The sequence below is a fragment of the Sparus aurata genome, chromosome 5, assembly GCF_900880675.1.
Source record: "Sparus aurata chromosome 5, fSpaAur1.1, whole genome shotgun sequence".
NCBI classification, from domain to species: Eukaryota; Metazoa; Chordata; class Actinopteri; order Spariformes; family Sparidae; genus Sparus; species Sparus aurata.
This window is the reverse complement of record NC_044191.1, coordinates 3866335-3887704: the sequence shown is the minus strand read 5'-3', so window position 1 is coordinate 3887704 and position 21370 is coordinate 3866335. Positions and strand designations below refer to the sequence as shown.

The 21370-nt window shown below is 41.9% G+C and overlaps 1 protein-coding gene across 9 annotated transcripts in view; it reads left to right on the top strand.

The window, feature by feature from the left end:
* Window positions 1-18426, top strand: part of tjp2b (tight junction protein 2b (zona occludens 2)) — a 266330-nt gene extending 247904 nt beyond the window's left edge. For 8 of the 9 annotated variants that reach the window (XM_030417306.1, XM_030417303.1, XM_030417300.1 and 5 more), the window contains 10 exons: window positions 2950-3134; window positions 3429-3524; window positions 3646-3725; window positions 4643-4853; window positions 4981-5081; window positions 9487-9696; window positions 11282-11389; window positions 15616-16113; window positions 17227-17312; window positions 17851-18426. In XM_030417306.1, coding sequence (XP_030273166.1) covers window positions 2950-3134; window positions 3429-3524; window positions 3646-3725; window positions 4643-4853; window positions 4981-5081; window positions 9487-9696; window positions 11282-11389; window positions 15616-16113; window positions 17227-17312; window positions 17851-17995 — 1720 coding nt within the window. In that variant the 3' untranslated portion in view covers window positions 17996-18426. Of the gene's footprint in view, window positions 1-2949; window positions 3135-3428; window positions 3525-3645; window positions 3726-4642; window positions 4854-4980; window positions 5082-9486; window positions 9697-11281; window positions 11390-15615; window positions 16114-17226; window positions 17354-17850 lie in introns of all 9 variants that reach the window. The other variant, XM_030417302.1, reaches the window with a different exon arrangement.
* The last annotated feature ends 2944 nt before the right edge of the window (window positions 18427-21370 follow it).

Sequence of the window (21370 nt, the reverse complement as noted above, 5' to 3'; positions counted from 1 at the left end):
AACACTCTGGAATCAAGTCTTTTCCACACAGGAGCGGGACGATCGTGTCCCATAGCTGCAGTGTGCCATGAGCATAGTCCAGAAGGGCACGGTTTGGAACCAGAAAGTCCAGGCCCAGTAGTGCTGTCTGTGTGGACCCCCGAAGCACGTAGCTGATGTCTGGGCCGCAACACCAGCTACACCTCTTTTCCCGGCTGATTGGAGGTGTCTTCCCTTCTGGGTGAGAGGAACCGTACTCCTCGGCGTCTCTATGTGTCATCATTAAAGGGGCCCCTGGGAGGTCGAGGACCACGCCAGGTTGGAGAGGGCGCTCTGTCATCATAGGTCACACGGGGAGGCGGTCTGTCCCCGGGGCCCCCCTCTGCTCTCTGCTCAGGCCAGCGACGGTCCGGTGACCGCCCTCTCGGTTCGACCCGAGGGCGACGTGACTGGCAGCCCTGTTCCCCACACACACACTGACAACCTGGGGAAGAGGTTCTCCACTCATCCCTCCAGCTATTGACTCTCAGGCGCTTGTTTTCTTCCGTCATACGTCTCATTTCCAGCCTCATTTCTCTCATGTCCTCAGAAAGTTTCTCTATAGCTTTGTACGCACCTCCTCCCTCCGAAATGGAGTGCACCATGGCAGTTGCACTCCCCCCAGGGGAAGCGTGGTGTGCTTGGAATTTGACATAGTCCAGTTTCAAAGTCTCTCTGGCCATTTCACATCGGGCAGCGATGATCAGGGCCTCCTCCAAGTCAGTAGCCCCCTGCTCGTGACATTTAGCTCGCAGAGTTGGGTCGAGCCCCGCCAGGAACCTCCGAAATTTCTCCTCTTTTTGGGCTATGTCACCATAACCTGGGAAGGCTTCTTGCACTAGCTGGCTTATGTCCGCTGCATAAACGTCCAAGCTCTCCCCTGGAGCGCGGGGGCGAGCCGAGAGGTTAGCTCTGAAACAATCTAGAAAATGTCTCTGTCCAAAAGCCTCAAGCAGCTTCTCTTTAACTGCAGGATAATCAGCCTGAACGGCCGCTGGCAGGCTGTCCCACAGGAGAAAAGCAGCCTTGGTCAGCCGTGTTGGCAAAATTCTCACCAGTTCAAAGTCATAGTCATCGCTGGTGCCTCCCACGAGTGCTCTCACAGCCACTTCGTACTGTCTGGCCCAGCAGGGGAAACTTTGCTTGTCTTCTCCGGTGAAGGGCGGCGGGAGTTCGATCCTCACTCCGCTGGCTAATGGCCTCTCACCGCGTCGCTCTCTGTCACGCAGTGGGTCCTGGTCAAACTTCCACATATTTGCAGCTTCAGTCGTTTTGTTTCTTCGACCCGAGCTAATGACTAACCGCGAAGTGCAGGTCTGACGACACGGCATACACGTTATGCTAATTACACTTGAACAGCTAAGCTAACGATGCTAGCGGTAGCTAGCCACTTAGCTAAACTTCGGCGAACTGTTTCGGCGGTCGTTAACGCTTGCTATCCACGTAGGGAAAAATCCCACCGCTGCCACCAATGTAACCGAGGATTTAGGGCGCCTATACTGAGTGAATAATAAAATAATAAAAGGACACGAATGGCCGTCTTCAGCGGCAACAGTGCCGTACTTTATTTCTCCTCAGTTGTCAACTTCCTCGCTCGGCAACAACAACCACACTTCCGGTCACCCCCCTTCACAATAAAACTACACCTCCTGTGTGATGAATACATGGCAAATCTAATGAGGGCTGCCACAACAAAAAGATAGGTTACATTAAAATAATAGATGTAGTTTAAGGGACAGTATACTTATAACGACTTCTGTTTGTGTTTCTGTTGTATGTCTTAAGTCTGATAATAGTCCTGATGATGTCATTGTGCGTCATAGTGATGTCATCAGGGTTTTTAAATGGAGAGTCTGAACTACAAACTATGATGCATAGTTAAGAGGAAGCTGACCCGTACCAGACAAGAAGGATCGAATGTTTTAAGAGCCCAACTCTTACTGGTGGCTAAAGCTGGAAAATAATTTTTTTAATATTACGTTTATAATTTTCAGGGAGACAGAAGTAGCCTAGATCGAGAATATGAACAATACAGTTTTAGCCAAAATAAAAAATGTCTGTGTGCAACAGGTTCCAAGTTACAAAAAATGATCAGCATTTTATCAGATTAATGTCAACGATGGAGGAAAGAAAAGACAGCACTCGGACAAACATACTGAAGTTCATTGCTCTGTGTGACATTTTGCAAACATTCAAGTCAGGACAACAAATCGCAATACTTATCATTCGGGCATTCAGGGCTGTGTGGTTTGTCCCGTTCGTCCTGGTGTTGCCGTACCCTGCTATCCGATTGGCCAATACGCTCAACCAATTATTCGGGGATACAATGGTGATTGGCATGCCCCCAAGGCCCGCCCCCTTACTGACAAAAATGCCCATTAAAAAAATTCACTTGCGCGCGAGCAGTGTGAAAGTTTTCCCGAGCGAGGAGAGGAGTGTTGGGCGAGCAAGCAGTCTGCGCGCGCGTGAGCAGGGGAAAGTTTTGCGAGCGGACTCTGCGCACGCTCGAGCTGTTTTTCTCCTCGCAGGCCACAATATTGCTCCAGGGGGCAGAGATGCAGGATGAAAAATAGCTTGCCAGTGCTTGGAAAAGCGCTCGGGGGAAAAAATGCGCTCACGGGTATTTGATTTGTGCGCGCGGATGTTTGATTTGCACCGTGGATGTTTTATTGCGCGCGCGCGATTTATGGCAGTATTCTATGCCCATAGAGCAGTGATAAATCTATTTAAAGTACTATTTAAAATGTGCCGGGGTTAAAAAGAAACATCCCAGATGAGACTGTCGCATTCAGATATTTAGACACATCAGATATGTGAAAAAGGAATTAAGGAAAGTGTCTCTCCATGATTAGTTTGATGCACTACAGAGTTCTCAGTGATAAGGTATATGATTGATGAATAGATTAGTGACAGGTGTAATTGTCTTGTCAGAGCGGAGCAAATGGCCAGTGTCCAGAGCTCCCATAAAGCTGTCGCAGGCGATCGTGCTGAATTCTGGAGGTTGCGAGGCCATCGATCTCTGAAGAGGAAAGACCTGAGGAAGAGCAAAGAAAACCTGAGCAGCCAGACCCTGGCCACCCGCTTCCCAGCGTACGAACGAGTGGTGCTTCGAGAAGGTGGGTGGAGCACATGCTTCAGATTGATTGTCTGTACCTCTGTTTAGGAAAATACTGTGAAACAACAGTATACATGATTTGTCAATGAGGTAAACCTAAAACCTCATGTTCATTACTGTTTTTATATACCTAAAATCACCTAAAATTACAAACTTTTCCAGTTTATGTCATGGATTTTCTTGAAAAATTTAAATTTAATTGAAAGTTATGTAGTATATACATATTATGCATCCAGATTTAGCTAATAATATGCATATCATGTAAATTTTATAAAGTGTGGTCGTATCGTTGCAGCTGGTTTCCGGCGTCCTGTGGTGCTGTTCGGCTGTATCGCTGATGCTGCTAACGAGAAACTGGCCGCAGAGATGCCCGACCTGTTTGTTATCGCCAGTGAGTCTCTGCCAGTCTCTTTCTAGTATGTGTTTGTGTGTCAGAGTCTTCTCCTAGGTGAATAGATGTCCTAGCATTGCCTCTAAGTATCCTTTCCATTGGTTCTGTGATTTTATGTTAGAAACCGAGCCGAAGGACGCCGGCTCTGAGAAATCTTCAGGAGTGGTTAGATTAAACACCATCAGACAAATCATCGAGCAGGTACATGCACACTCACACACACAAACACACACACTACCAATCTATGTTGTTTCAAATACATTCATTTTGGGAAAGAACTGTTATAGTTTAGTGATCTGCATCCCTGTAGCACAACCAACCCCTGATCTGTATTCAATTTGAGGTTAAAGTCCGTGTAAAGCAGCAATAAATTTATGTTATGAGTTTGTCACACCACAGAAACATGTGTCATCGGCCACTGAGCCAAATTTGAAAGATTAAAAAAATTGCTAAGTATATGAAATTAGGTCTCAAACTCGTGGAAAAACAAACACATTCTCTCTGCTGTGAAACGCTGGGGGCATGTCAGTTAGAGCTGCCTCTGTGTAAAGTGGGTTACTGAGGTAAAATGAGTAGGTAATTAGTGAGGCACTTCTGTCATCACTTTGAGATCAAGACCTCATTTGCAAGATGGACTTCAGGAAGTCCACAGGCATATTATGCCATAGTTGTTGATCAGACCCACATTGTGCGTCATCGGCCAAACTTATAATATGGTTTGAGCTGGATTAGGCTAAACAAGGGGTCAGCACAGTGAACAGCAGCGGACCAAGCATTCATATTTGAAGCACTGCCATCACCACAAACTCATTGGTTTTACTGATATTGAGCTTCAGGTGATTGTCATTGTACAATGTGATGTAAACTTACTGGTCCTCTGCACTTCTCTGTAAAAACGGTCTCTCAGTAAAGATAGCATTTTTCTCACTGTAAATTATTCACTGGAATTACGTGGGTCATTACAAGCTGGGCTTGTATGTTTGTTAAAGGGTCTCTAAAACAGGCACAACATTGTTATTTAAATTACCATAACTGTTTGTAAAAATTTAATGAAAGTTAGTCTGTTGAGACATTTAGATCTCCATTAACAGTGTTCACCATTACTTCACATCTCACAGGATAAGCATGCCCTGCTGGATGTGACACCCAAGGCAGTGGACACTCTGAACTACACTCAGTGGTACCCCATTGTCATCTTCTTCAATCCCGACAGCAAGCACGGCATTAAGGCCTTGAGACAGAGGATCGCCCCCAACTCCAACCGCAGTGCCCACAAACTTTATGAGCAGGCCGTCAAACTGAGGAAGACCTGCTCTCACTTATTCACTGGTACAGTCAGCACACAGACACACAGAGATTCAGTCGGGTCTAATGCACAGCAGTACTGTTGTAGCTTCAGCTGTATATCTGTAGTTATTGAGTGTGGTTGGTAAGGTTGGTTGGTTTTCTCATCCAGCCACCATTGATCTGAACTCGGCCAATGACGCCTGGTACGGCGGCGTCAAAGACTCCATCAGAGAGCAGCAGATGCAGGCTGTCTGGGTTTCTGATGGCAAGGTAAACACACACACACACACACACACACACACACACAGACACAGGGACGTGCAGGGATGATTATAGAGGGGCAGGGGCTCAAAGTCAGAAAAGGGCAGTACAGCGCGTGCAAATTTTTTTTTCAGGCCTTAATAACACAATATGTACATTAATTAATGTAAAATTAATAAACAAAGTACTTATAGAAAGCTAACTACTTAGCTGTTTATCCTGTGTAGCTGTTAGTGATATGCAATTGCCATTTCTTTTGTGTCAACAAATTATTGTCAATGAGTTTATTAACATTATCATAATACTGAGGTTTGGAAGACATGCAATTCAGCTGCAATTCTTAAAAAGCAATCAAACACTGGTTTATTATGAGGCTATTTATTGGAGGCCAAGTGCAAACTAGAAATACAGGCTACATCTAAACATGTTACAAAACCAAGAAATGACTACTGTGACTGCTACTGTGGATGTTACTAGGAACAGCAATGTATACAACAGCAAAGTCACAGTGAACTCAATATCTGGAAGAAGTTTAAGATTTGTGGCAAGATAAACAGCCAACAGAGACAGCTGTCAGATTATTCTTAACTCTCATTAACAAGCAGTTTGCTTAACAAGCACAAATGGGGCTTTTCTGAAATATGACTCATATTTAAGCACGTTGAATAAGTGGAAGACGACTTGTTTAGCCCCCACAAGGAAGTTATGTTAATGGATTTATAACTCACAAAGGTTCAAGTCGCTCCACTGTCACGTCTCACCTACGTGCGTGGTGGAGTTCTGATGAGGCAGCAGCATGGACAGCAATTACTCGGGCAAACTTGAAATATGTCATGTCATGCACAAATCAGCACCAGCAATTTAATGTTAGCTAGCTAGTTGGCTACCAGGACATCAGGAAACTATTTTTTTTTTTTTAAGCTAAAGAAAAGGACCATAATACTGTAGCGTCTCTAAGTGAGGAGTTACGAGGAGTTCGGCTGGGTTTTCTCTTCCGTTATTTATCACTTGAACACAGGCTACTGTGGGCCGTAGCCAATGCCAAAATGATAAAAACGGTTGACTCCAAAATGCACACAAACAACTAGCATCTCTCTTTCATGCATTCCCCTGCAGACCTCTCTAACAATCCGGACCTCTCCCCCAGTCTCAGCCAATCACAGACAAGCTAACTCACACACTCACTTGGTATGCGTTCACTGATATTAGGGAAAACTCAGTAACTGCCCTAACATTAACGTTTAACCTTTGGTTAACCACAGTATCACACAGTGACCTACACATAACATAACCACCCAGTCCATGACAATACATTGAAACAACAGAGAGTTTCCATAACCATCATTTTGAAGTATGTCTCTGAAAAGCCACAGTTTGGAGAGTCAGTCCCTCACAAAGTTAACCCTGCATTAACTACAGCTGTGGTCAAAAATATAAGTTTACATACACTTGTAAAGAATGTGTACATCACAGCATTCTTGAGTTTCAATGATTTGCTATTCAAATTACACAAACTACTCTGTCACAAAACCATAAATCATGTAGTTTGGTTCAATAATTAATTTATTCTAGGTCTTCTGACAATGTGACCAAATCTGCTGCATCAAAAATATACATACAGCAACATGAATGGTCAATTTTGGTGATTATAGGAAGTGGTGTCAATTAAATATTCTCTGTAGTATGAAGTATTGCGTACATTAGTGTGATTTTTTTTTCATACCTACTAGAAATCCATCTACAGCAACACCAAATCAGTTGAAAGTATCTTGAAACTCAACTTTGCGTTGGCATCAGTGCAATGACACGATGAGCATCAGCTCCACTTTTCCACTTTGGCTGTGATAACGCACGTGATTGGTTTTTGGTGGGGTATGTGTCATACAGTTGTCATCGCTGGGTCTGGCAAGGCTAGGCTAAAACTAGCACCATGAAACAAAAGCTAGCACATTTTTAAAAGCTAATGTTCACTATATCTCTCTCGGCGACCAACAATGTGGCGAATTCTGAGATATGAACGAGGGCTCCGGACCGATCTCGAGCTCTATAACACTAACAAACATACAGACACACATTGATTGCACAAGCTTCCCCCATGTTTCTCTGTCTGTGAGACCAGGAAAATAACTCTCTATGATATGTAGAGCAGAGCATCTTTTAAATTGTACTGATGGGTGTTTCTGTTATTTTGTCCACTCTATTTATATCTATGAGCATAGGCTAAATAATGGCAGCCCTACTGTATAGTGCAATGCAATACAATTCAAGAGCAAGACAAACTATATTCGCCTCAAGCAAGTCTCACGCATTGACTGGGAGACTCACACATTTGAGCATCTTCACACAGTCACATGCTAATCCTCATATGTCACACAGTGAGCACATGGACCTATAACATGGGTGACAGTCATAAATTCACCCTTTTAAATTTTTTCCTCTCTAATATATTTCTTCACTTGCTGCTTGTCGTACTTGGGGTCCTATTTTGCCTCTGATTGGCTTACCCAGATATTCACCCTAACCAATCATCAATCCTTATGCCTAGATCTAAGCAACCCAACAAAGGGCAAAGAGCAGTCAGTAGCAATAGGTAATGCTGTCACATCTCAGGAGAAGAAAACAGCGCAACAGACTACAAACATTCAAAAAGAATCTTTCAACTGAAGCGGAGGGTAACCAATTCATTTTTTATAATAATTATGTTATCTTTCTAGATTGATAAAATGCATTCTTAGATAGTCACCACAATTTACAGACCATGGGAAATGATATTGATCCCGACAATAATTATTTCCTCTGTAACAAAAATTATAATAGCTGGAACTTCACAGAGGAACAGTGAATTGAACTATTAAGACAGATGAAAGCTAATAATAATAATAATAATAATAATAATAATCCACTTCAGCTGCAGAAGCCTGAATGCAAACATTTAGGAATACTGAAGTCAGTTTACACACACAATCAGTATGATTGTCATATCTGAAACTTGGATGAACCCTGATAGAGAAACAAACTTTGAATCGCACAGATATGAAATCAATTATATAAACAGAAAAAAGTGGAGGAGGAGTGGCTATGAATGTGGAGAAACACCTACATTATAAAGTGTTAGACTGTACAACAACTGTGGTGGACAACCCATTAGAGAATATAATAATTGATATCTGCATAGAGAAAACATTTTTAAAAGTATTACTAAGTAGTACTGAGTCTTTCAGTGACTGGATGGAGGAAATGTTTTCACTATAAGTCAGAAAGTACTTTTCATTTGTGAGGGTTTCAATATTGACCTGTTGAATTCAAATAAACAAAAGATGACTGAAGAATTAATCAACACAATGTACAGCATGAGCCTACTTCCAAAAATGACGAGACCCAGTCGAGTAACATCCACTGTGCCACTTTAATAGATATCATATTCACTAATGACATAGAAAACAATACAATGTTGTGCCAACTATTAATCACGGATATCAGTGACCATCTGGCAGTTTTTATGGATCACCAGGGGATACAAAACGCCTGCAGGTAGAACAATACACTATACCAAGATCTCACCAGACAGAGAACTAAAGAGACAGAAAATAAATACAAAATATATAATAATACGTTTACTATAGCAGAAGGACATGCTTTCATTCTGGGCAGTGATAATTTGAATTTGTCTTGCTTTATCACATTTTACAACTATTTTCATGTCTAATGATGCTGGTCCATTATGAACAATCTGTAAAATTGCAGGAAACTGTTTTTAAGATGCAATAACTGGGTGGGGGGGAGGGGCTGCCTGAATAATGTTTATGAACACTTTTCTAGTCACAAATTTACTGATAATATTTCTTGCATGTTGACTGGTATATTCATGGTGGTGTGTGAGAACACTTTAAGAGTTAAGACTAAATAATGACATCACAACAGTCTAATCCTTATGTTGATTTAAAATAAGATATGACTCTTAATCTGTCTTCAGACGGTCCCTTCCTCCAAAGTCTCACTCCAAACTTTTGGTGAAACTTGTCTGCCCTGATTATCATGAAGATCAGAAGAGTCAGCACCTCTGTAAAACAGTTTCCACACAGACTCATCATTTAAACCTTCATGTAGGAAGGATTTATAGCACTAAGAGGTCTGTTGTATGAGACAGCATTAGTTTGAGCTATGTGGACCTAGTTTGGGCTTATTCAGGTTCATTAGTCTGTAGACTAACAGACCCTCTATCTCCCTGTCATCTTCATAGAAGCCACTTGTGTGTGTGCTCTAAGCTTGCTCACTGTGTGTCTTCCTACTTTCTGCCAGTAGTGCTCTACAGCTCGGCTCTGTTTGTCTTTCTTTCTTGTCTCTTGTTCTCGTGCTATCCGTCTGTCCATCCTTCCTGCCTGTACACCCAAGATCCACCATGTGTCTCTTCTAGCTGGAGGGAGTAGAGAGTGATCTGGACTGCCAGGACATGGAGCGTCTGTCTTTCCTGTCCGCCGACTACCTCAGCATGGACAGCCGGCTGACATCCGACATGGATGACACGGCTGATGAGGGCGGGGCATACACCGACAATGATGCAGATGTGGAGATGATGCACATCTCAGCCATCAGCCGCTCATCTGAACCTGTCACAGCTGAGGAGGTCAGAGTCAGATACACAAACGCGCGCGCACACACACGCACATATGCGCACACACACACACACATGAACACACACACACACACACACACACACACACACACACACAGGCTGAGTAGTTCCACAGGTGTCCTTAACACCTTGCAGCCAATCTGAATTGAGTATTCACCCAGACCATGGTTTGAAAAAACAATAGCTGTATATTTTACAATAAATCCTTTGACACACACAGTGGACTGGGGTTGTCCACTTTGTTGGTCAAAGTGAGGACTTTAGCTGCATTGTTCTCAATCAGCTGCAGCTGTGTGATTCACTGTTTAGGCTGATTCTGTCATTCTCACTCAGCCGCAGTCTATTAGTACATCCAGCATCAAGGATTCAAGGTGAGCACTGACATAGATGACAGTTCTCTAGTGGATGGACTCGCTGTCAAGGCAAATGCAATGATAATCAATGTCATATATTTCTACTTTTTACCTCTAAGTGGTAAGTGTTGTATGATAATATGTACTTGCTGAGGGACATGTCAGACACACTGGCCAAATTACCAACAATCCGTACACACTCCCAATCTAGAGGGAGTGTAACAAGTCACACTTGCAGCTGTGGAGTGTCCCTTAATTAAGGGGGAAGGTCTAAATTCTAATCCGACGGAACTAGGAACATACAATGCACAAAATTTTACGCATTTAATTTTCTTTTTCTTTATGTATATATCGTTATACTCTAAAACACAAACTCTGTTACATTCATTTTATTTTGATTATATTCTTATTAATCTTATTACTGAATAGACGCTATTTGTTATTTATATTTTCTTCCATATAATTTATATGCTGTTGCATTGTTCCTGTACGAAGCAGCTGTAACATGACCCAGTTTCTCTCCTTGGATCAATAGTATAGCCTATTTCTGAGACAAAAAGTATAAATTGAATAAATAAAAACTCATTCCTACCCTTATTATGTCACATTTTACTGTTTGTCATTTTTAAACTGGTAAGGTCCTTGTTTTTTTCCACATTCAGTGCAACAACCCAACACTGGCAATCAAATCAAATCAAATCAACATGTCCATTATGTGCGCACAAAAATAGTCTATCAAATGTCTGTTTGAAGTCAGACAGTTAAGTAATGATCTGCCTGCACTGATGGTTACTCAGTGTTTTAGGGCTTTATAACCCTCTTCCCCTTAATGCAAATTGGTTTGGAACAACACTCAGTCTGGCAGTCACTCCTCACAATGATGCAGATGGGGTTAGTTGGGTAGGGGGAGTGTGTATACTAGTTTGGAACTGGGCCACTCTCATAAACACTTCAGTTCTTCCTCAGTTTTTTCCTCATTTCACTCTCAGGATGGTGCTGCCATCTGTAGTGCACACAGGGGATTACAGCTACATGACTGGAAAATCTAATCCGTACAGCTGTATAGTTTTTTAGAACATTAAGCCAATTTTAAGCTTGTATTTACAATTTATTGTATTTGTTCTATAATGCACTTTAATTCACCAGAAGAGTTGTTAAGAGAAAGTTAAAAGTTATCCTGTACTCTATTCTGTACACTTGCGTGTGTGTGTGTGTGTGTGTAGATCTTGCGCAGGTACAGTCCAGACATCAGGAGTCGCATGAGGAAAATCAGCAATCGGGAAGTCCTGAACAGGTCCAGCCCTCCACCTGTCTTCTTATCAGACAACAAGGTGAGGGATCTATACAGTATATATTCACAGTATTAATCCACCCACCTCTGCAGACACTGTCATGTGAAGACCACCACACATGTGAACTCATAGAGAATGATCAACATCTCTGCAGTTCTTCCCAACTCAGGGCTCTTTCACTTTGTTTTACCTCATAGTGTCAGTTTCCAGTCCACAAAGAAAAAACAAAAGGAGAGCCAGATTTTTTTTATCATGAGCTGGTTGAGATCAAAACAGAAAGAAAAGAGCTTGAATATTGGTTTTACATTAATCAGGTGGACACAAATGTGACTTAGAATGAATTGTATACATTACAGCTGTAATGTAACACTTTCCATTGTATGCAGCTGGATGTATAAACATGCATGTTGCGCATTTGCTAAGACATTTGCAATGCCAACTTTATAAGACGATGATATATCAGATGATCTTTTTACAACTCTAGCTAAACCTAATCCAGTCCCAACAAATCTGTGTAGGAACTTAAATTACTAAATCAGAATATTTTGTAATAATGTCAACTCCCATGTTTACTTGTGGTTTGAGACCGTTGCAGTACTGTCATTCTTATGTTTGCCTATGAGTGAAACTTTACTTCTAACAAAGTAGACATCCTCAACTCTTCTATTTCAGCATATAAGAAAAAACAAATGTTTTGTCATGTTTTAATCAAAGATGATGTTATTTCTAAGTAGCAAACAATAGATAAGACAACCTACAGTAACACTTCAGTAAATCTAATCTCCACATCCACCCTGGCAGCTCTTTCCCTCCATCCAAAGGCTGTCCTTCTGTCTGAGGAATGGCCTGTTACGGAGAAACCAATCTCATTGCAGTTCCGATTCCTCCAAAAGCAGCTCATTGGAGCAGATGGGTACCCAGAATTACCCTCAGTTGTTAGTGCATCCTTGGTGGGCTTGTGTAAAGGTTTGTTCAGGTTTTCATTCCAACACACAGCAGCTGAGATAAATGATGAGACTTCTTTTCTAATCAAGGTAAACAGTGAACATTGTTGAGCAGCTGCTGTTTGGTTGTAAGGAGAACTGTTCAACTTCCTCTCCGTAACCAGCGCTTGAGCTTTCCTCTCTCAAAGTCAGTTTTCAGAGTAGCTTTGTGTCTGGATCAGTGTTGTTTGACTTGCGTGTTTTTTAGACACCCTATCTGATTAATCCCACAATGTTTACTTTGCTGATCAGATTTGAACCCACTAGCCTAAATGTATACTAGTACTCTATGTAGTAGTTAGTAGATTGTGAAAATATAACATTATAAAAGTGTTGAAATGTTATCAGTCCAGGAAAAAATAAATGGAATAACCATTTCCACTTCCAAAACTTAATTACATGCAACATAATATGTATCCATTATCAACCTCTAGCGGGCGTTTCTTCACCATCCTAACAGCTTCTTGAGTTGGAATGCAAGTAAAAAGTGATGTGACATCACATTAAACCACTGTTTTGTCTGGGTCCAGTGTTATCTCTCTCATCTTGTTGGCAAAATCCTGTGAGTTTTTGATGTGGTGTTGAGTGTTGTCGACCAAAGGAGGTAGGATACTGGCTATGTTCTTGGATATGTTATAAGTAGCTGAGTTAATGCTGCTGATGATAGGTCTTAGTTGTGCTTCTTGCATGTGTATCATGGGGAGTCCATAGATACATAGGATGGCTTCCCCGGGGTACAGTTTGTAATATAGTGGTCTGTCAATGGCTTTGTCCTTTTCCAGTTTTTGCAGAATCTCTATAACCTTCTCTTTGTAGCTATTGGTAGGATCTTGCCTCAGAGTCTGCCTGTGTCTGCCAGCAAGATGGTGATGTTCCAGTCTTTTTTAAGTGATGCCAGGGCCTTCCTTTCCTCAGCAGTAAGGTTTGATGGGGATCCATTTGCATTTGCAAGAGCGGCTGTTACCTTCAACCGTAGTTTTTCTGCCTCTGTATCTGCCAGCTTGTTTCTGATGGCTGACTCTGTTGCTGTTATGAGATCCACCACTAGTATCTCCTCTGGAGGGACTGCAAGGTTCAGTCCTTTGGCAAGGGCATCATTCTGTGGTTGGGTGAGCTCTATGTTGGACAAGTTTTTCACCCACTTCTCTTGTATGTGCTGTGTTGTTGATGTCCTTATTTCTCCAGGTGAGAACTTCTGTTCTGTGCAAGTTCCTTTGAAGTGCCTGTAAAGTTTGGGATTTGCATGTCAGCTGTTCCTTACCCTTAGTTAGATGTGATGCTTGTGCCTTCTCAACAAGGTTGGAGACATTTTCCAGGATATTGCTTGGTCGTAGTGATGTTAGTTAATCAAATGTCTGATCAGATCTTAGTAGTGAGTACATCAATTGTAAAATTAATCTTTCACACTATTTCACTGAGTAGCTAGTTTTGAGCTCTCTCAAGGATCATTGTGGCCCTGTGTCCTTTCACGCTGGAACCCAGGCATAAGCTCTTAGTTGTTATCCTGTGTTGCCTGTATCTCAAGTTGAAGCACAGGTGGTTCCTCTATGTGTCATACATGTCATATCAACATGTTTGGAGGGCCAGACAAGAAGGCTGCTAAGCCAGTGACTGCCGTTCAAGACTGTGTTTCAACAATTCTAAGGGCAAAACCATATATTTCTTATTAGAACTCAGGAACCAGTCAGGACACCAGTCACGTTTGTGGCCACACAATCAGGTATTTTTACCCTAGGTACCCTACCAACGTGTTTTTTTGTGCGTAATCTAAGCAGACTATAATACTGTTACAAGATAAAAATAAAAAATATACCTAAAGAAATGTAAACTTGCATCTTATAAAAATTTGAGGTGTCAACCTCACATGGTTTTGCAGAAGCATACATTGCCAACATTTGTTCTGGTGATTGGGTTGCTGTACCGGCTCCTGCTATGGAATTAGATTTGTGCCAAAAGAAACAAACAAAACTTCTTAAATGTCAAACAAGAAAAGGAATTTGAGAGAACATAAAACTAATTTAAAAAATAAAACTCATAACTTGCAATCAAATAATTTGTCAAATAGTGTAAAGTATTGGTCTTTTACTCTACTAATAATGCATTATTTTGTTTACAGTTCCCTCTGCTTCTCTCTCTCCACTCAGACTTTTGCGCTGACTCAGCTTTGCGGTCTCTTTGCAACTCACTCTCGTTTGGACTTTTTGTTTGCAGTTTTGGCACAAACCTCTCAGATGGGAGGGCTTTTTCAGCAGTGCGTCCCCATTGGCTAATTAGTTTTTGACAGACACAGCTCAGTAGGCTCAGTGCCCCGGAAGTTATGTGTAGGTAGCTGGCGCGCTAAACGACCCTGGCTTTCAAACGGAGAGAAGAAGAAGGCGACGATGGCAATGAAGAACAATATATGTATGTAATAATTACTAACATTTCATTTGTTTTTCTTGTTGTGGATTGTTATTGTTGTTCTTCATTGTCGTCATCGTCATCTTCTTTTTCTCTCTGTTCCAATTCCAGTTCTAATTCTATATCCTGCTTTCTGATATCATCCAGTTCAAAACTCTGGTGCTAACCTACAGGGCAGTGAAAGGAACTGCTTCTTCCTACCTCTTAGCCATGGTCCATGGTTCTACACCACAGCTCAACCACTGTGCTCCTCTGCACATTTAACAGAGTTAACCCAACGTGTCCATCATTCAAAGGACCCTGTGGCTGCTTATCTCTATCAGACCTGTCTGTTCTGGCCTCACAGTGGTTGAGAAGCTCCCCACTGTAGTTAGGTGAAGCTGCTGCCAATCTTCTACAGTGCTAACAATTGTACTGCAGCTATGAACATGCTTTAAGTTGTTTAAAAGGATATTATGCGTGCAGTTTCAGATGATATCAAGCTCTTGCTTCCACCTGGTTTGAATGCACTTAATGAGTCCTTTTAGACAAAAGTGTCTACCAAATGAATGTAATGTAATGACCAGAGGTTAGTTGCAGTGCTGTTGGTTGTGACTGATTAAGCAAATGTGACATCATATCACAACTGCAAACACAATTTATGGCATCTGGCTGAATCCCAAGCCTTTTAGCTTCATGGACCCATTCAAAACTGAAGTGGTGTGACACACTGGACACTGTATCATAGGAGTATCTGCTTATTGTTGAACAATTGGAAAACACTTTTGTTTGTTGATAGTAGATGTCTGAATGTCAGAGGATATGGGTGACATGGCTTTATGTATCATAAAAGCCATGTTGGAATTTTCTACATATCATCTAACACTTTCCCTCCTTTGTTAGGTGAAGCTGTCGTTGAGGGACAGTCCGGTCCTCGTATCAGGCTCCTCCAACCCACACCATCGCCACCGTCAACACCACCCTCCACCCCCGAGCTCCAGCCGAAGTTACGAATCTCCATCCAGCAGCAGCCCTGCTAGCAGTAACAATGACCCTCCACCACCCATCTCCCGTTCAGCTGCCTCCCTCTGCCAAATGCCCTCTCCTCCGGCTCATCATTTCAACTCCTGCAGCAAACTACGGCCCCTGGCAGTGCCCCAACCCCCTCCTCCCCCCAAGCCAAGTAGCTTCGGGAGCACAGCAGAGGCAGCAGTTCACCATGTGGCTCTACCAAGTGCAGCCATGGTTGCCTGTAGGCAGCAGGGGGAGGCAGCAGAGGACAGCCCCGTGGACGATCCGTCCATGCGGACCTTCCTGGGGAAGATCAAGGCCTTCGAGAAGATGGATCACTTTGCCCGAGCCCAAAGGATCCTGGAAGTGCAGGAGGCACAGAATGCCAGGGTGGGCAGAACTCCATACTACCATTAATTATCTGCAAATTCGTGATGCATATACATACATTAGAATCAGCGAATTATTTCAGTTTTGTAGAACTTTTTGGGGGGTAAAGTGAAATATAAATAACAGTAGTGTGGTGTGATAAAATGCTATTCTCTTGGCTAATCATGATATTTGTGGCTGATACAGTTAATGTGGCTTGATGGAAATAGCTCACCAAAGTGGGAGCAAAGTGCAGACCTATGAAGTGGTCAGCTGATGCCAACAATGTTTGACTGACAAACCTCACATAGAATATTTGCACCTAAAGCCAAATATGACCTTCAAAGCTGAGTTTATATTTCTAAAGATATGTATGACAAATTATTGTCTCAAGTAAACAAAGAGTTTCTAATATTAGCAAGATCCTTATAACTTTATGAAAAGATTTTTAAGTAATACTGACATTTTACTGAGAGACATATCAGGTATCATTTTCAGTTGTTATTTTAAAAAATGTTTTCAATCAGCAAATCATTAAACAAGAAACTTTTCTCATTATAACATGGTATGTTTTTAAAAAGAGAAACATGCAGCCATTAATAAGAAAACTGATAAGTTAAATGTTATTCTGAGCTTTGAATGAGACCAAGGACACATCATCAGTCCAATTCTTCACTGGCAATATCCATGTGATAAAGATTTAGTTAAAACAAGACCACTCACGTATATAATATCTAATTACTTATTTAGTCATGTATGCACCAATGTCCTCTGGTGATCTTGAAAACCTGGTGATGTTATGTTTTCTTTGTGTAATTATGAGTGATGGGACTGACAATAAGATACAGTTAAACTGTCACACAAAAATGTTCACTGTGAATGTTGCAAAATATATTACTGTGTCCAGTTTGTCAGTCAGAGATGTATAACAAATGTTTCTTTCTGTAAGTGTATTATACTTAACAAAGCCAACATACAGATGTATTTTGTGAAGTCTCCTCTAGTTACTTGCTTCATTTTTATATGTCCTTATGGTGAATTGCATTTTTGTATTTGCAGCAAGGACAGTAACAGAACCTGGTTAATTGGATAATAGGTCATAGCAGACTTTAATCTACTATTCTGTGTTTGCAGTTGGAAATTTCTAGGAAGCACCCAGACATTTATGCTGTTCCTCTGAAGACAGCCAAGCTGGATCACAGTCGCCCACAGCCTATCGGGTAGGCTCACTACTGCCATATGACTGTTTCCAGGCTCTGCTGTGAGTGTGTTTGTGTCTCTGCAGTGTTTGCTAACCTCACAGTTTATAAGAAGTCACTGATAGCACAGCCTGAGAGACTTGTATTACTAAGCAGAATTCCATCAACAAACGCAGTTTGAAGACACATTTAAGGATTTTAAGAGAGTTGCAAGAGGAAAAAGAACCACAAAGTCAATAAAATCTCCTCAAAGGATCTTGATCACTAGTGCTTCCAGTCAATTGAGAGCTGGACTAAAAGGAAGGCACCTTTTGTATTTCACGTTGTGTTTTTTTTTTGCTCTCTTAATAATTAACTGTGTGATCCAGATTAAAGGGTGTCAGGCTATCTAAAACAAAGTTAACTAAAACTGACTTCGCTAGTCTGGATGAAAGGTGGTGAACTTACTTTGCCAAACTGTCAGTCAGCATATACATATCATGTCATGGCTGGTAATGCACAAGCTAGGCTGGAAGCAGAGCAAGAATCTGAGGAGCTTGTATTTTCTGTGTCCTTCCAGCTCCAGCTCTTGTCCTGAACCCCAGATTCTCTCATCCTCCAAGGAGGAAGGTCCCTTCTACCATGCTGAAGAGGAGGCAGAGTTGGAGGCAGAGCCAGGATACTATAACGCCAACTCCTATCAGTACCAGGACACTGAACTGTAGGGCCAGCACACAGCAGCTGTGCCGGCCCTCACCTCCTGAACATACATGTACACATGCACTGCATATACAGTCTATTTACACACGTACCATTCCATCATGTCCTGCACAAAAAGTAAGCCACTGACTTTGAACTGACTCTCGCTTCTTTAATAATGAGGGGGGAAAAATTGCCTTTTTTTGCTTCAAGGAAGTTAAAACAATCGGTACTATCCATTTTGGATAGGAACACACTGTCTTCGCTTTAATTTTTCTGTTTTATTTTATTGTTTCTTTCTTACATACCACTTTTAATGGTCAAAACTGAGACTAGACACCACTTGTTTTCTTGCCTATGCAACTCTTCAGTTTGTGCGCAGCAACTGAAACCTATTGCCACGAGTTCTGCCCTCACAAAAACCTCAATAAACCCAAAACCACACAATGCGCTTTATTATATCCATCCCCTGGTTTTTAAAGCTGCTATTATTTCCAGCTATGATCAACAAAGATTACGTATATATTATTACATACAGCGTATATATCTAAAGTAAAGTGTTTATACTCTGTCTTTGCATTCCTTCCTATATGAAAATGCCTGTGTATACACTCTCTCCCTCTCCCTCTCTATATTTATATACATACACACGTATATATACATACACACACATATATATATATATATGTATATATATACACTACTCACAATAAGTTAGGGATATTGTTATTTACATGAGTGCTTTTCCTATTTGGTCTGAATTTTAATGAAATAAGTAAAAGTTCCCTTTGATATTACTAATAATGAATGAGAAGAAACATCATTTTCATTAGTTTAATATTTATTTAAAAATTTAGACAATAACAAGGATAGTCCCAAATAACAAAAATTGACAATGTCAGTAGCGGGTGTTTCCACCATTTGCCACAATGACAGCTTGACAGCGACGTCTCATGCTCCTCACTAGCCTCATGATGTTGTTCTGAGGCAATGCGTTCCACTCCTCAACAAGTGCTACACGCAGTTCTGCCAGGTCACGTGGGGGTGAGGTACGATCATCCAGTCTCTGCTTCAGCTGGTCCCAGACGTGCTCTATGGGGTTCAGGTCAGGGGACATTGCTGGCCATACCATATGAGGCACTCCGACTTCCTGAAGTCGAGCTGTGAGAATTCTGGCACGATGTGGTGGAGCATTATCATCCATGAACAGAAAGTTGGGGGTGTGCTGGCGGAATTGGGGGATGATGATGGGTTCTATGATGTCTCTGAGGTAAGAATGTGCAGTGACTGAGCCATCTACAATTACCAAATCTGTTTTGCGCTGACTGGTGATGCCTGCCCAGACTGTTGCACCTCCTCCACCAAAGGGAACCCTGGAGACCATGTTGACCTCGGCGTATCGCTCGCCTCGCCTTCTCCAGCAACGCTGACAACCATCATTTCTCTGCAAGGTGACCCGACACTCATCAGTGAACAGGACGGTAGACCACTGCTGCATTGTCCAGGTCACATGGTCTTGTGCCCACTGCAAACGTTCACGGCGGTGTCTTGGTGTCAGTGGAGTCACCTGCAACGGTCGTCTGGCATTCAAGCCAAAGCGGTGGAGTCGGTTTCGAATGGTTTGTCTGGAAACCCTAGTACCCCTCACATCTCGTAACTGGGCCTGCAGCTGTGTGGCAGTTGCATAACGATGTCTGAGTGCATAGGTCCTTAGGTACTGGTCATCGTTGCGGTCTGTCACTCGTGGGGCTCCACTCCTGGGTCTGTCAGCAACTCTGCCAGTAGTTCTGTGTCTTGATGCAAGTCTGCTGATGACACTTTGAGACACACCAAGTTCACGAGCAACATCTGACTGCCTGCCATCGACCCGAAGGCGCGCTATGGCCAGGTGGCGCTGCTCGTCCGTTAAGTGATGTCGTGTGTTCATGGCTGTTTGAATGATGAACTTGGAATGACTTACTGACAATACCAGCTTTTTATACCCACAGAATGTTGAAATTGATGCCACATTGAAAAGGGTTGTCTTTTAGTTTTTTGGTATTGGCCCCAATATGTAAGGCACACTGTAGTAGCACACTGAGTCTCTCACAATATCCCTAACTCATTGTGAGTAGTGTATATACACACACATACATACATACATACATACATACGTACATACATACTCTCTCTCTCTGGAATTGATTACAGTTTTTTAAAGTGCCTTTTACTTTCTTAGTCCCATGAGGTTTGGGTTGTCTTTTCTCTGCCCCTCAGCCACCCAGCCGTACTAAAACCTCTGCTGCAGTCAAGCTTAAAGGGAAACCAGGGAACCAGTGACACCAAGACCTTAATGCTATCCCCATACACTGTACTGTCTATTGTCACCTCCAGTGACAAAACATACTAACACAATCCCAGTACACAACCTGCACTTCGAATCCTATTTGCCATGTGTGAGAAAGAGCAACAAGGAATGATCTCAAGACTTCAGTCAGGAACATTTTCAGTCTAACAACAGTTTAAAATTTTAGATTAAGAAAATTAGACAAAGGCCCCGTCACTCCAGCATAGAAACAGCCAGATTTGTAAGCAGAGAATTAATTTTAATGAAACCGCCACAACAGTGGACAAGCTCAGAGGAGGTAAAGTAAGTATGTGCAAATCTTTCACATCACTGCAAGTCTGGTGAACTTTAACATGGGATGTTGACCGACTGTAAATTAGTATAGCTATTGGACTTTCACTGACTACACTCGCTAGCTTACAAATATATCTGAATGCAGCAACATTCTCAGAAACAGTCCAATCACAATAAGGCAGACAATAAAGCAAGTCATTAAAACTATCAACCAATCTGTTGCAAAGTGGCATGACCGCTGACTGGCCACTCTGTTGCCAGCTCACTAATTATTCCTATGGGTAGTCACTGCGTCGCCATGCTTGTAGCACAACCTATTTTACAAGGACATCCAACGAATTTTGCTGTGCCGGTATCTGGTGTGACTGGGCCTTAAGATTCCTTTTTCTTGATTTTGCCATCTATGGTGCTCAACATTCATTGCTGCCCTGTTTTTGCACTGTAACCGCCAGCCAGAAGTGATTTAAGTCTTATTTAAGTGAGTCTTAACTGTGTGGCCAGTAGAATGACTTGTTTTGCCTTGGAATGTTTTGTTGATTGATTGATTGATTGAGTTTCTGCAGGTGTAAACCTCTTCTGTCTGTATAGTCATGATGAATTACACTGCCTATGCTGACAACCACGATAAATGGTTGGTAATATTCTATATTTCTCTTGTCATCAAATTCAATGATCAGATACAAACCAACAATTAATGTATTCCTCTGACAAGTATTATGTGTTGATCTAAAGCCTGATGTATTTAATTCCTCAATGCCACAAAGCCAATTGTCCAAAAACT